The sequence below is a fragment of the Sander vitreus genome, chromosome 9 (genome assembly GCF_031162955.1).
Source record: "Sander vitreus isolate 19-12246 chromosome 9, sanVit1, whole genome shotgun sequence".
Classification (NCBI taxonomy): domain Eukaryota; kingdom Metazoa; phylum Chordata; class Actinopteri; order Perciformes; family Percidae; genus Sander; species Sander vitreus.
The window spans coordinates 27,875,543-27,891,882 of NC_135863.1; the positions used below are offsets into that span (position 1 = coordinate 27,875,543).

At 41.7% G+C, this 16,340-nt stretch overlaps 1 protein-coding gene across 6 annotated transcripts in view; it reads right to left on the bottom strand.

Moving 5' to 3' along the window:
* eps15l1a (epidermal growth factor receptor pathway substrate 15-like 1a) overlaps positions 1–16,231 on the bottom strand; it is a 66,847-nt gene extending 50,616 nt beyond the window's left edge. For all 6 annotated transcript variants that reach the window (XM_078259508.1, XM_078259505.1, XM_078259504.1 and 3 more), the window contains exons 1-9: positions 16,184–16,231; positions 15,229–15,270; positions 14,969–15,058; positions 8,780–8,827; positions 7,522–7,617; positions 7,194–7,262; positions 6,653–6,778; positions 6,296–6,355; positions 3,717–3,959 (exon numbers count right to left, since the gene is read on the bottom strand). In XM_078259508.1, the coding sequence (XP_078115634.1) occupies positions 3,717–3,959; positions 6,296–6,355; positions 6,653–6,778; positions 7,194–7,262; positions 7,522–7,617; positions 8,780–8,827; positions 14,969–15,058; positions 15,229–15,270; positions 16,184–16,210 (801 nt within the window). In that variant the 5' untranslated portion in view covers positions 16,211–16,231. The remainder of the gene's footprint in view (positions 1–3,716; positions 3,960–6,295; positions 6,356–6,652; positions 6,779–7,193; positions 7,263–7,521; positions 7,618–8,779; positions 8,828–14,968; positions 15,059–15,228; positions 15,271–16,183) is intronic.
* Positions 16,232–16,340: the final 109 nt, after the last annotated feature.

Genomic DNA, 16,340 nt, shown 5'->3' on the forward strand with positions numbered 1-16,340 from the left:
ACATACTTAAGCTGTAGAGCAAAGGCAACATGATCAGACAATAATCCAGTGCTAGGCTATTCATGTGAGCCCTGTTTGCACTATGATAATGCAGCCGGTGTAGAGTGAGAGGACGGTGAACAACACTGAAAAAAGGTTAAGGTACGATAGGCTAAAAGTTAACGTTATGACGTGAAGCCCATTAATTTTTATTTTGAGGGGGAAAAAGAAAAGGAGGAGAAAGTGGAATTCGTTGAGGGGGATTTCGCAAGGTTCAACTAACGAGGCTTTGCATTCACTGAGGCAGCTAACGTTAATGTTAGCATGGCGGATAGTAACGGCAGGGGCGACTGAGAACTACGTTAGTAAGGCTACTGTGACCCTAAGCTGTCACTTCAATGTCCAATAGGGTCGAAATGTTTTAATAACTTTGTCAATATATGGGGTTTAAGGACACTAAGGCACTCAGGAGGGTAAAGTTCCTATTCTTGTTAAGCATCAGCATCCTGTAAACGACATGTGCTGTTTTGGCCAGTGTGTCCCTCATGCCTGAATGCTGAGAGACATACAGAAGTTTTGTATATATATACATACAAAAAGAAAAAATAAATATATATTTATTTATTTATTTATTTATTAGGGATGTCACGATACCAACAAAAGTACACAATACTCGATACTAAAGTCGATACCACGGTGGGCAGCGTCATATCACTCTTCTTTCTGTTATGGTGTGGAGTGGAGGGGGCAAGGAGAGCGTGATTTACAACAACGAAAACGTCAGTCTTCTGGACACCACAGCCCGTTGCTTTGAAGCCTGGCATCACCACGCAGCCAGCGTACGGTACCGTCTTTCATGAGTTCACCCGGAACTCCCAGACAGCAAGCATGTTTAGTTACGTCCGTTTCTCTCTGCCGTTGTCGTTTTTCACAAAGAACCGGGCTGGTTAAAGTTAACTGATGTTATAGAGGTCAGTTAAAACAAACGCTATCGGAGCACACGTTAGGTTGTGACAACGGCAGAGTATTTCCCTCTGCCGACTCACTTGGGGTTTGGGAGTCCCAGGTGAAGTCGTGAAAGACGCCGCCGTAGATGTACGGTAAAGCCAGAAGCTGAATGCGGTCAAGCCGTACAGGGAGATGAGGGGCAATTCGCTGTTTTTCCGTGCTGGTCGGTGTTCTTCTTTAGCATTTAGCGGCAGTCTAGAACATTTTTTACGTTAGGTGTATATACTGCCCCCGTCAGGTCTGGAAGAATTCCATCCCCCGGTACCTACGGTACTGTGGAAAAATGAGTAACGGCACGTTTGCAGAATTTTGGGACCGAGTTGGTACCGAAGTACCGGTTTTCGCGACATCCCTAATATATTTTTTGTTGTCCTGACTAGGGCTGTTGGAACGAATTCCCAAAGTCGAATATAATTCAAATAGAAAAAAAATAAATACTATTCAAATGCTGACATTACGATTCGAATGTGATTTTTTTTTATTTATTTTTTTTATAAATAGGTTGGCTAACATTAGCTAATCTCCCTCTTTTCATGTCTGATGAACAATAAGTTATGGGAGTGAGAAACACAAGGCATTGTGAGCTAACATTACGTACCGAGTAACGTTAGTACAGGGAGGAGTGACAGGCTGCGGCTGGAAATCGGAAGAAGGATGGGAAATAATGCTTATGTTATCAATACTTGTTCTGGTTTCCTAACTGCGTCGCCAGTTATAGGAGCTTAGCTGGGAGCTTCATGGAGACAGCTAAAGTTTATGTTAGCTGCCCTACAGCTGTCAGAGTTAGCTTCCACTTCATATATTACCTTCTAACAGCTGTATTCTCAGTAATGTGACAATCTGCAAGAAACAGGTTGCTTATAAATCACTAAAATGGTAGTGGCAGTACCGTTTGGCTTAGTTATTATTTCGGCTGTGCTTTCTAACATGTCGTGCTAACCGAGCAACGTTAGCCTTTACAACAGAGTCGCTTCACTACACTCGTTAGATAATGTTTCATTACAGAGTTCTCTGTTGATTTGTGTTTGTCGCTGTGTGCGTGGTGGAAAATAATGTAAACAGCGTGCCAGAAATGCAATGCGCCATGACGTAGGTCCCCTTCAAGGCCAGGCTGATGTTGGAAGTTCCTCTAGTGGACAGAACGTGTAACAACAACCACTTGCTTATAGTTGCATTGACAATGCATAAGCCTGAGTAGTGTAGTACATATTTATAACAGGCTGCATTTGAGCATTAAATATTCAAATATTATTATTATCAAATATTATTTGAATATAACGAATGGTATTATAGAGGAAGACTGACAACTCTAGTCCTGATACATGATGGGATAGGCTGCTCTGTCTAAGAGGTTTAAATGTTTAGTATTTATTTTTTCTTTCCTTGTATATTGCTATTTTTGTCTTTATATTAGGTTTCACTATTGCTGATTGATTTACTGCTGAATATGGTCTGTCATGTGACTATCTGTCCACAACAATCATGTGAGTCTTTACCTACAGAGCATGTGACCACTGGCCAATAGGCTATAAGATACTAGAGCTGGGCAATATATCGATATTATATCGATATCGTGATATGAGACTAGATATCGTCTTAGATTTTGAATATCGTAATATGACATAAGCGTTTGTCTTTTACTGGTTTTAAAGGCAGCATTACAGCAAAGTGATGTCATTTTCTGAACTTACCAGACTGTTGTAACTGTTCTATTATTTGCCTTTACCCACTTAGTCATTATATCCACATTACTGATGATTATGACTATAAGATACAGTTCAAATGCAAACATTTTATACTTGCCTTAATGAAGGCCTCAACGGCCGACACGCGTTGCCGTGTTTTAATGATTTAGCCAAGAAATATAATAAAGGCTTTTTAAACTTTACCCTCCTGAATGCCTCAGTGTCCTTAAACCCTTGTACACTTGGATCCCCAAGCTGAAGAGCACCGGAGGGGGACACTTTCTTCACACCTGAGCAGCACTCCATGCAGACTGCACTGTGACTGAACTTAGTCAATATTTTGAATAAGGCCGAGGCCTAGTGTCTAGATACTATGGTCCTCCACTGGTTGTCACATCATAATTGCCCGCAAAGAGGATAACTTTTAACAATGTTTTTGTACCAGTGTGATTTCTTGTTGTGGATTATTGTGTGTTCACTGATTCAGGTGTCTGTAGTAGAGCTGTAATCGGGCCTTAAAGGTTAGGCCCGACAGAATTCAGACCGAGCCCGACAAGTACATTTTGATTGACAGCTTTTTAAAAGCCCGAACCCATTTATAGCCCGACATTATTCAAATATGTGCACGCACATAGCTCTTTTCTTTCTGTCGTAGCCTACTTTAAAAGAATGTCACATCTTTTGCATTTCACATAACCCACTGGCTCATTATTCTCATTATGCACATGGTCAAAAGTTTTCCACACCTCAGACTTTGCTTTCTTTGCCGGTGCAACCAAAACGTAATCGCCAGAGGCCAGCCTCCGTTTCACCTCCGTTTCACCTCCTCAGCATCCATTTTCTCCTCCTCAGCATCCATTTTCACCTCCTCAGCATCCATTTTCGCGCTAATCAGAACGCATCACCTGACCGCTCATTTACCGCGCAACCCGGAGCGCAACCCGGAGTCCAAGCCCATGTAAAATGATAGAAATTAAGAAGGAGATCTTCAGCTCTAGTCTGTAGGTGTGTATAATATTATGTAGTGTATATAGTGTGTATTACCTGTCCAGACTTCAGTGTGTGTTTGGGCGACAGGCTGCCGGTGCTGTTGAGTGAGTTCATGCTGCCGTGGGAGGGTGTGGAGCGTAGCGAGTCTTTTGGTGGTGGGGGGCTTGCGGGTATTCCAGGCACAGAGCCAGCCACTGAGCCCAGACTCTTCTTCCTCTTAGATGGAGGGATGAGTGCAGAGGGGAGGAGTGCAGGAACAGGCTCCTTCTCCAGGGCCCGGTACACCAGGTGCATGGCCTAGAGGAGAACATCCTGCTGTTAATGCATACTTACTGGAAGCATATATACAGCAGCTTTTAGAAAACTATGAGCCCTTAGTTCAGACACAAGTTCTAATATTGAGCAGTGTTTCTTCTGGGATTTTTCTCAGCAGCAGTGGGAAAGGGTTAGGGTTAACATAGTCTCGCATTGCCAGACCTTCCTCCACAGCGCTGCGAAGGAGGGTCTGGCTAGTCCACACAACATTACGGGATGGCAGAAAAACATGCTCTGGTTTATTGGCATTTCTTCAAACCAATTACAATCTATTTGGTTTTCTAAACGTTATTCTATCATTATGACGATATAGGCATGTGCAGAATAGGTATTTAGGAAAGGTCAGGGCAGGGGAACAAAGAAGAAACAATAACGGAATAATTAACATATTTGAATGATGTTATAATATCAGTCTGGTGTCTTTGGAGCAGTGGGCGTGGTTAGCTGATTGGCAGGGTTAGACTGACAAGTCACATGAGGGGGGCGTGTTTGTGTGATGCTGATTTAAACCCGGCCAAACGACAGGTGTAAAGATTCAGATTAAAGGCAATTCCGGCGCAAAATTAACCTAAGGGTTAATAACACGTGTACCGAGTCAAACGTTCTCTGGGATATGTTTTCATGCTAATTCAATGTGTCTCTAGCTTTAAACAAGCTACTGCAAACCGGTGGTTAGCTGCTAACGCTAGCTTTCGGGGCAGATGGTAAATCGCTATTTTATACCACTAACAAGGCTCAAAATAGCACCACACTTCAACGGTAGCATAATGAGGGTCCCTACATGTAAACCGAAGCATTGAGAACTTTGTAAGTGTACAGACAGTTTATTAAAAAGATAGTTTATAAAGACAGTAGCGTTCATGTTTACATGAGGGCGCCATCTTGGAAAACATGACCAGTCGAACACTGTGGAAGTGAGGTGCTATTTTGAGCCTTGTTAGTGGTATAAAATAGCGATTTACCATCTGCCCCGAAAGCTAGCGGTAGCAGCTAACCGCCGGTTTGCGGTAGCTTGTTTAACGCTAGAGACGCATTCGATTAGCAAGAAACCAGGGGCCTGTTGCACAAAAGTAGAATGAAGAAATCCAGGATAACTGAAAAAGCGCAGCTTGACTTAGTGTGGTCCGCTCATCGCAGCTTAATCGGTTGCACGTTTGCCGAGCCAGGATGAGAAGGTGAAGCTATGTCAAGCCAGGTGTAGATAGCTGGGATAAGTGCACGTCCGCGGCTTTCTTAAATAGACCACGGTATCGATCACAGATTTACTGATGCAGAAATGGAGAAGACGCGTGCGCATACGTTTAACCAGCTGAGCAGCAGCTGTTAATGGAAAATTACAAGGAGGTGAAACATATAATATGCAAAAAGGGAAATACGGCTGTTGTTATCAGACAGAGAAAAAGTCCAACAGACAAAACAATGCGTAAGGATTTAAAAAGATCTACTTAGGGCCTACTAGTCAAAGTTTTAATTCCTTTTAATATGCTTGTTTTGTGTTGGTTTTATTGCTGTATCTGTTTTTATGTGCTACATGTGCTGGTTTTACTGCAAAGTGTCTTTGAGGAGCCTGTAAAGCACTATATAAATAAAATGTTTTATTATTTAGCCTACTTTGCCTTAAAAGTGAGCAGAGGGAATTCATGTTCCTCGGGCAATTTACCCTAAGGACTAGGATTCATTTCAAACCCTTATTCATAATAAGAGAATATGTTTTACAACCATATCCACAAATCTCTATAAGCTATAATTCTAAATATCTTTCTACAATAAATGTTCATACAGAACAAACATGACTGGACAAAAACTAGAAAAAGAAGTAAGTGACTTCAATACACACTGTAAGCATATCTGTAAAACAATATAGCCTATTATTCATGTTTTTTTCTCACTCCCAAGCTCCAAGATGCGTGACGGCACCAACATAAAAAGATTAAGAAGCTTTGTGGCATTCCAACACGTTCTCACTCCCATCTTGTAAAATACGGACGTTTGGTCAGGTGCCATTGTCGTAAAAGTCTCCTTTAGAGTCCGCTGCACGGTGTGGGAGGATCCCCATGTGACGGCAATAGTGACGAGTAATGCATGTTAATAAAAATAAAGCAGAACACATTCAGAAGACAACGGTTAGTTGCTAGTTCTAAGTAATGTTGGGAGCACCTTGTTGAATCCATGCCACGAACAATTCAGGCTCTTTTGGGGGCAAAGCATCCTACCAAGTATTACAATGTTGTGATAAACTGAGTGTACACTCATCCACAGTTGTCAGGCTATAGAGAATCAAAACTACATACAGTAACAATAAAGAAGATAACACTCACCACTGCAAACTCATCTCTGTCCAGATGGCCATCTTTATCTATGTCACTCAGGTCCCAAACCTAACAGCAAGACATAGACATGAGGCCATTCAGCATTATTAGAGGAGTGACTAAACTATTACAGATTTTATTTCATTACTATAAATCCACTTTGGGGAAAAAAAAACACGTTCTTTGACAATTCATTGCTAAATATAACACTTCTACCAGCCACCATGACGTTCATGCTACTTCATATTTGTAGGGAAACGGAACACATTCAAGTTCCGTCTTAATTAGTTTAATCTTCAATCATGGGACCAACAAGCGTAATTTAAGACCCACTGTAATATAAGAAACCACAATTTAAGTCAATACCTTCCCAAGGACATCCAGAGGTAGCTTGGAGTTGATTAGGACTGGTTTGACCTTCTCTCCTGACAGCAGGCCATTGACTGGAGCCAAACTCTCAAAGATCCCATCAAATTTACTCTTCTCCTCGGGCTACAAAAAAAAACACACCAGTGATCTAAAAAATGAACTTGTCAGTGATCTCTGTTGGACTAATACCAATATATCTGTGAGAAACTAAAATGGTGTATTAGTAAGGCTCTATGCAATGTCTCTGTTTACCAATATGTTGTCATCAAGCTCTAAAAAAGGGGAGTACATACGTTCATATTTTAATCAATAATGGATATTAATGGCTAATGTCTTCTGGGAATATCTAGGCAATACTCAGTAATATTTAAAATGGTCTTTAGGACTATAACAAATGAGTAGGGGAAATGAATAGCGGAAATTAAATGTCATTCTCTTTTATCTTTCTGTGCGTGCGTGTGTGCGTGCGTGCGTGTGTGTGTGTGCGCGTGTGTGTGTGTGTGCGTGTGTGTGTGTGTGCGCGTGTGTTTCAACACACCCTGACGGCCCAATGTAATTCGCCGGATGCAGAAACTGTGCTGCTTAGAGACGGACTGCTGGTGTCCTTCTGAAATCAGACAAAGACGGCTCTCAAAAGAACTGTCACATGATCCATCTTCTGGATTAAAACACACATCTTCTCTCATACTGAGCTTTCGATACAAGGTTTTATAACAACATAACATGAAAACGACAGAAAGGGTTTAGATAATGAATAATGAGAGAAATGAATGGCTGCAGGTTTTAGTTTAATTCCAAACAAATAATGTTCTGTTTTTATACAAAGAATACGTGGATTGGAGCTTTAATGATGAAGTCACACTCACAAACTTGGGCGGAGGGACTGTGAGGTTGAGGCTGGACAGACTGACTTCCTGACCGCTCTGAGCACAGGCCACCAGCCGCAGAGCTACGTAAAACCCCTGGGAGAGAAAACACACTGTATTAACCATCGTGTCTTTCTCTAGCTGAGATAACTAACATTGATGTAGCAACTCAAAGACATAGAACTCGTGTCATAAATGTAATGCTTTTATTGATAAAAAAGAAAATTTAGAACAATATTTGTATTAGGGATGTTTATAATTAACGATGTAACCGCAAATGACAATTTTGGCCGATGAATACTATCAGTAAAACAGTTAAAAACAATATTGTTAAAAAAAAAAATTCTGACACACACCACAATATCGATAAGGACTGGCGGGTTAAAAAGGCCATCCTACACGCCAGTATGCCAGGCAGACACACAGCTGCCTCGCAGGTGGGTGCGCAGAAGACAGGCTCGGACATATGATCTACACACAGCTGCGGACTTGTTCGGGGGACTCGCAAACGGTTCCAGGAAAGTGTCTGCATGTGTCCAAGACAATGCTTGCAACATCGTGGCTGTGCGACCAGTAAAAATCTGCAGCTGAACGCGGAACGCAGAAAGTAGCCTATGTCCGAGCCTTCCGGATGGTTGAACTGTAGTCTCACATAGCCATGGCTAGTCCACACAGCATTCCGGGATGGGAGAAAAACGTGCTCTGGTTTATTGGCATTTCTTTAAACCAATCACAATGTTCTTGGGCGGCGCTAAGCGCCCGACGGAGCAACGGGAAGGAACTTGTTTTGGTGGAACATGTGTACGTTCAAGAGTTGTTTTAGTCGTGCAACAGAAAACTGTGCCTGACTTTTTGCTAGAAGCTAACAATGTAGCTTCAACTTTAGCATACAAACATTTGCTCACTAACCTGTGAAGCACAATCCCAAACTGGCAGTTTGAATTTCTGTGTACTGAATTGTTTACCTAAAGTAAACTTCTTTGACTTTTATGCACATCATGTCTTTTTTTACATATTAGTTTTTCTAAAATTATACTTTAAAAAAATCCCAATCTATCGCCTTTCGCACAGTATCGAAATATATTGCAATATATTGAATCGCGACCCAGGTATCGTGATACGCGTCGTATCGCCAGATTCTTGCCAATACACAGCCCTACTACATTCACTGCGATTTTCACTTTTCTCTGTGAAGTACATTCAGCACAGAGAAAAGACAGAAGACAGAGCAGTGGATGAGAAGTCGTCTGTCTCCTACCTGTTTGTCCAGATAGCCTTTGCCATCGGGATCAGCCAAATCCCAGACCTGAAACACAAGACATAAACACACAGCATTAAAGACACAGTGAGATCGGATCGCATGTCCCTTTGTTAATTGTTCATGTATCTCTTTTACACACTATTCTTTTGTCAAATATTAGTTTTTGAGTTCTCTTCCTGTAAAACATAAAAATATTTATTACATTACATCTCAAACTCGGGGATGGTTTCATACATGTATCCAATCAAGTATGATTTGGACTGCAGGGTTCAACATTAAGGGTTGCCCGATGGCCCGGGGCAAGTAAAACGGCAAGTCGGGCGAGTAAATATAACAACCCAGTGGCCCATTGGGGCATCATCGTATCGTAAATGACGTTATCGTTCTCTTGCCCCCGTAGGAGAGCTTTTGTTGAATGATTTGATTTGAATGTGCCATTGGCCAATCAAGAATGGAGTTGGTGCTCGATGTTTTTGACATTTTTTTTGGACATTTTTTCACGCATTTGATGCTTTCAACATTTTTTTCTTCGACATCTGACGGGTTTTTTTTGTTGACATTTGACAGTTTTTCAGCAAGTTTTTTGGGCGTTCTTTTCGACGCTTTTGACGTTCGTTTTAACATGTTTTTGTTGACATTTATTTTGTTTACGTTTTTTATGCTTTTTGACATTGACACGTAAGGGGCCAGACATGTACAGTTTATTGACATGATTTTATTTAATCAGAAAAAGTTTCATACAATTTGGGCCACATAAAGCCCTAAAATAATCTGCAAAAAAGTTCCTTGATAGAGTTTAGCAAAACAATGCATTCTGATTATATTTTTCAAAAGTAGGCTACCACACAACCGACTCACAGCAACCTGTTTCACAGCCTGAAGATGAAAACTTTCCGGTTTTGTGGGAATTTCTGGATCTCAAAGTCGACAAAGCTGCCAAGTTCAGGCTTCGATTGACACGTGACTGCGGTTTGAAAACATTTTCCCATCTTTTTCGTTTGGCTGCACAACTAGGCAAGCCAAAATGTATTGGGAACCTAAATTGATATGCCGGCCGGATCAAAATTTGCAAGGGTGAACTCCCAATAGTAAAGAAATGGGAGCGAGAGCTGGGGAGAACGCAATTAATTGGGAGACAGTTTAGGACAACATTTTCCACTGTTCCAAGAACCCAAATCACCAGTATATCCATTTCAACATATAGGACATATTGGACTCCTCAGAAGAGATACGTCTTTAAATCCCACTCCTACTGCACGTTCTGTCAACCTGAACAAACTGGAACTTTCCTGCACATGGTCTGGGAGTGTGAACAGGTGCATGAGTTCTGGAATAAAACAACATCAATAATATCTGATGTGATAGGATGTCGACTTCCTACTGACCCGATTGTTTTGTTACTTAATGACGACTCTAAAATTACACATGCTTGGGAGACAGAGGAAAATTTGGCTAGCCGGCTCAACCGCAACTAAGAAAATGATAGCTCAACGCTGGCTCCCCCCATTCACTTTGTATAAAAACACTGGTTGGCGTATTTTCTGGACATAGTTATGCTTGAGGTCTCTACAGCAAGGATTAACAAAGCCAAATCATCGACTATCAACCTATGGAAAAACGCAGCAGCACAAATATCAGATCTAATGACCTCAGCGCCTCAAGAACTAGAGGAGCGTGATTAGGCAAGGTGTGATTTCTGTTTGTTTGTTTGTTTTTTTGTTTTGTTTTCCTCGAGGCCGCAGAGGGTGGGGGGGTGGGTGAGGGTTTGTGTTCCTGTTCAATTTGTGTTTCTTTGTTCTGTATGTTTAAAAAGCAATACAAAAATTTATCTTAAATTCTTTTTTTTGCAAGGGGCCGGATCTGGCCCGCGAGCCTTGAGTTTGACACAAGTGGTTTAAGGACATACAAAAAAGGACAAAGCGTTTTCCCCCTGTCCCAGAATAGATAGGTGGTGTAGCCAGACCGTACTCAATCACTGACACAGCGCTGTGGAGATAACTGGCAACTCTGCACAACACGGTGCATTTAAAAAGGTCCCATAACATGGTGCTCTTTGGATGTTTTTATATAGGCCTTAGTGGTCCCCTAATACTGTATCTGAAGTCTCTTTTATATAGGCCTTAGTGGTCCCCTAATACTGTATCTGAAGTCTCTTTTATATAGGCCTTAGTGGTCCCCTAATACTGTATCTGAAGTCTCTTTTATATAGACCTTAGTGGTCCCCTGTTACTGTATCTGAAGTCTCTTTTATATAGACCTTAGTGGTCCCCTAATACTGTATCTGAAGTCTCTTTTACATAGACCTTAGTGGTCCCCTAATACTGTATCTGAAGTCTCTTTCATATAGGCCTTAGTGGTCCCCTAATACTGTATCTGAAGTCTCTTTCATATAGGCCTTAGTGGTCCCCTAATACTGTATCTGAAGTCTCTTTTACATAGGCCTTAGTGGTCCCCTAATAATGTATCTGAAGTCTCTTTTATATAGACCTTAGTGGTCCCCTAATACTGTATCTGAAGTCTCTTTTATATAGGCCTTAGTGGTCCCCTAATACTGTATCTGAAGTCTCTTTTATATAGACCTTAGTGGTCCCCTAATACTGTATCTGAAGTATCTTTTATATAGACCTTAGTGGTCCCCTAATACTGTATCTGAAGTCTCTTTTATATAGACCTTAGTGGTCCCCTAATACTGTATCTGAAGTCTCTTTTATATAGACCTTAGTGGTCCCCTAATACTGTATCTGAAGTATCTTTTATATAGACCTTAGTGGTCCCCTAATACTGTATCTGAAGTCTCTTTCCCGAAATTCAGCCTTGGTGCAGAATTACAGCCACTAGAGCTAGTCCCACAATGAGCATGCATTCCTTAGGATGTGCCATTTCTGTGCCTGTAGCTATTGAGGAGGAGGGGGGGCAGCAAGGTGGAGAGTGGGGGTGTGGCCTTGACCAACTGCCACTTTGCTCGTTTGCAAGCCATGATGTCTCTCTCTTTCTCATGGGTGGGCAAAGCAGAGAAAGGGGAGGTAACCTTGTTCCTTATGAAGTCATAAGGAGAAGATTCCAGATCGGCCCATCTGAGCTTTCATTTTCTCAAAGACAAAGCAGGATACCCAGGGCTCGGTTTACACCTATCGCCATTTCTAGCCACTGGGGTACCATAGGCAGACTGGGGGAACTCATATTAATGTTAAAAAATCTCATAAAGTGAAATTTTCATGCCATGGGACCTTTAAACTAATGAAGCTCACCGTAAATTCTTTCAGGAAGACTTCTAAACTTCATCCACCTCTCTCTCTTCCTAAAACTGTTCAGCTGTTTTGAGGCGTTCACTTTTCAGTTAAACCAACCAGAATTGGCCATGAATTTTACGAGCCAATCACAGCATGGCATCCATGCTTTCATTGTGTTCTACTCTCTGCTGCTGTCAGTTGTCATTTCAGGCAAAGCGTGCAACCCTCCTCCTCCCCTTCCACCTCCAGTCATCGTCACCCACGGCACCCTGGGTCCTCCTCCGGCAGACCGCTCCCGTCGGCTCCTTCGGTCCAGTCTTGGACTCTAGACTCCATCAGGGGGATATGCCTTGGCTTCTCTACCCCTTTAAAATTATTTTTGTAACGATGGAGTCTAATCTCCAAAGACTGTACATTTCATATTATGCATATGTACAAATACACCTTTGCATATTTGCAACGAAGTATCTCCTGATTGAAATAATGGAAACGCAATGTGCAGTGTGGCATGGTTTGACTCTGCGTGGCCAAAAGTGCCACTGGAAAAATACCATGTGAGTAAAGTGCCTTTAATGTCTTGACAAAAGCTGGACACGCTTGCTGTGGCTACAGTCCATTGGTAACAATGTCATTCTAATTGCATTAACAATAATCTGTTCATCTTCTCCCCAGAGTAATCACAACGACAGCAGCTAGTTCTTATAGCTGTAACACACCAAGGCATGTGATAGATACGCAAGTTAGGAAATCTGTCCAAAGATGCAGTGTAGGTCTGTCCACAGTGAAGATGTACAGCTGAAACCTTGGTTTACAGGCATGTAACCCCATTACCCAGACAGATACCATTGAACACCAACAAACACTCGATTAAAATCTGACTAATCATAATTCACTTGGAGTCATGTATGAGTCCGCCGGATGAATGTCTAATATTTATTCTCCTTTTAGCTCTGGTTTGGTCTCCACCAACTCAAAAAAAGAAATATCTGTCCCTTTAGCTGCTCATTGCAAGGTCTGTCTGTCTGTCTGTCGTTTGGTGCTGGGCAGGTAGTGTATAGTAGTGGGGTTTTTAGAGCTTTTTTGCAGGCCGTAAAATTAAAACAATGAGCTGAAAGACGCTGAGACGCTCTGTAGAGCTGAGGGGATCTGCAGAGTAGGTAATAATGCTCTGTGAGTTTGTCACTACAAGCAACACCTTTCAGATAGTCTCCACAGCGCTGCGGAGGAAGGTCCGGCTAGTCCAAACAGCATTCCGGGATGGGAGAAAAACGTGCTCTGGTTTATTGGATTTAAAAAAAAAAAAAAAATTTAAACCAATCACAATCGTCTTGGGCTTTGCTAACCACCGGACGGAGCCCCGGTTCCGCTGCTAAATAGCCTCGGGAAGGAACTTGTTTTGATGGAACACGTGTACGTTCAAAAGTTGTTTTAGTCGTGCAACAGAAAACTCAGATTGGACAGATAGTCTAGCTAGCTAGAAATCCACCGGAGTTTAAAATTACAACACAGAGAAAGAGGAAGGTGACGGCCATCCAGCCGAAACGTCGTCGACTCCCTCTCAGATAACACACAGTTATATTGTTGTTCATATAAAAGCACAGATAAGTCTTGCTTATGATTACAAATTCGTAAATGTCCCAAATATTAGTCCTATGCATCTAAGGTCTGCAAAGACATCAGGGCTGAACCCTATAAAATAGGCACACAACCCTTTTATGTTATAATAGTGTGCAGATAACCTGCTCCAATTGGTGCTGTCACTGCAATTGCAAAATGTACTCTTCTGGGCAGTTTTTAACAGTATTGACAGCAGGCGCAGAGTGACATAACCACTGGGGGGGGGGAATCTAAAATCGTATGCATCGTGATTTTTTTGGCGACGATTTTTTAATATTGATTCTTTTCCCTAGAATCAACATTATTTATTTGTTCTTTTACCAATGATTCACCTCAATATTTTCTGTTTATACGGTACCGCTGATGGTGACTACATCATCTGTTTCCAGCAAAACAGAGATACAGGAGATACAGAAGGAAAAAAAAGCAGAAAATCCATGTTATGTTCTTCTTTACAAATTAAATAAATGTCTTATCGAACTATCGAATCGCGGTCCTTCTGGAATCGCGATAAATGAAAAACGCAATACAAATTAAATCGGCACCCATGTATCGTTAAAGAATGAAATCGGGACAAAAGCATGTCGTCCCAGCCCTAATAACCGCAGACGGTCCGACCACAATGTCACAGATGCAGCTTTTTTTACTTTCAATCCTGGCCATCGAACATTAACTTGTTAGAGGTCTTGATTATGAGGATATTGAGCACCAGTTTGCATATTTAAAGTCAAGAAAGAAGGCCAGTATGTAAGGTCTATCAGCTCAATTAAAATCAAGCCATATCACGATTGGGCCTTAGTGGAAAAAGTTGGCCTGTATTTATTAAAACATGCCTATACAGGGATGCATGCTAGGATTTTTTTTTTTTTTTTTTTTACTACAACCAATAATTACCTGCTCGTAATAGCTGGTAGTATATTGGTTGCGGTAAATCAATATACATTAAGTTATACATAAACATTTTTTTTCAACAAAGCCATATTGAACATTGGTGGATCTGTTTCATTTCTCTTGAATGCACTTAATAAGATATTTATTACTAAAATGCACTTGATGATGGTGACTATAATGCAATCTTTTTTTTTTTTTTCCCCAGGAGGGGCACATGAATGTTTTTGCCCAGGGGCACAGTGAAGGGCTAATCTGGCCCTGCGCTGACCAGAGGTTGACCTTCCTGTCCACTGACAATCCACAACTGCAGTAAGACCAATTGAGATCCACAAACTGCAACCAACCGCCGTATGAAACAAACCTACCATACCTCTCCAGCTCTATGTGAAGTAGCATTGACACCATCAGCCAGTACACAGAAAACAGTGCGACTTTTGCCACAACCTACCTTTCCCAATGTAATGTCAGGGAGTCCAGACTTTTTTAAGAACAAGGCAGCTTCTGTTGGTCCCACTTTCCCTGTATTCCCAGGGTCCACCTTTGAGCAAACACACACAGTCTGAGTGTATTGTATTATTATATTTGCATCTATTATATTCATGCACTTCATAATAGACTCTCACTCAAACATGTGAACTGTATATTTTTATATAAATATAAATTAGTGTTGCAGTTTAGAAGTATTATACTTTGGGCTCATCATCTTACCTGTCTGTAAAAGTTCTCATATACAGGGTTCCCACTTGACAACTGTGGCAGAGAGAGGATGTTATTGCACTATAAATCAACCCATATAAGGAAGCATGTTAGCAGTTTAGTCTGATTTTACGTCAAAACTTAAAATGATCTGCCCAATTCAACTAAATAGACCCTGTGCGTGCTGCGCTGACTCAATGTCTAGCTAGCTAGCTAAGCCTAGAGACTAGTGCTCATTTAAATGCTCGTTTAACGCTAATTGCGTTTCCGCTAGACGGGCGCCCAAGCTCTGCTGCGCCCAATCAATAACAAAGATATCACAAACCAACTGCATTGCCATATTATATGACTGTTGCGCAAGCACAGCAGGCGGAGACCGTCGCGACCGTGGGTGCTCTGCTCATCAGCCTTAACATCTACTTGGTCACCAGTGAACATGACGACTAGAGAGCCAACTCACATCAGCATCATTAACCAGAGCTTAGCCCAGGTTAGCTGGGGTTAGCCAGCCTGCCTTCTAGCCTCACGAGCATGTTTATCTCCATCCTCACACTACTTGGCATCAGGGCTAGGCTAGCTAAGGTTTGCTACTAAGGACTGAACGTTATCAGAGTTTCTGCTGCTTTGTTAAATATACGTGCGCATGCCGGTCTGCACCTAACTTTGTATACAGTGTACACGGTGCTTATTATCTTTACATGTATACTTGGTACGTTTATTGTAAGGTATGTCGTAGGTAAATAGCTAGATACACGGCTAGCTAGCATCAGCTGAGGCTAACCAGCCCGCTACATAACGGTAATGCAATAGGCCTTAATCGACCAGCTGACTGCTTCATTTCTAGCTGTATTTCAAAGCGAGCTTGAGTCAAATTAAAACACAGTGGCATTAAATAAGACATACTGTTTCATGCTATTAATTATCTTAGCCTTTAGATGTGTGGAGTCTTAAATTGCTGCACCTTTACCTGGGTAAGAGATGTGAGAGCTGCCATCTTCCCTGTTGCTGCGGGAACGCACCCACCCTCCCTCTCCAAGGTAACACTCCCCTGGCGGACAAACCATAAACTTACAGGCTATGGGACAACCCTATGTCACAGAAAGCTGTTGAACTCCATTAAAGAA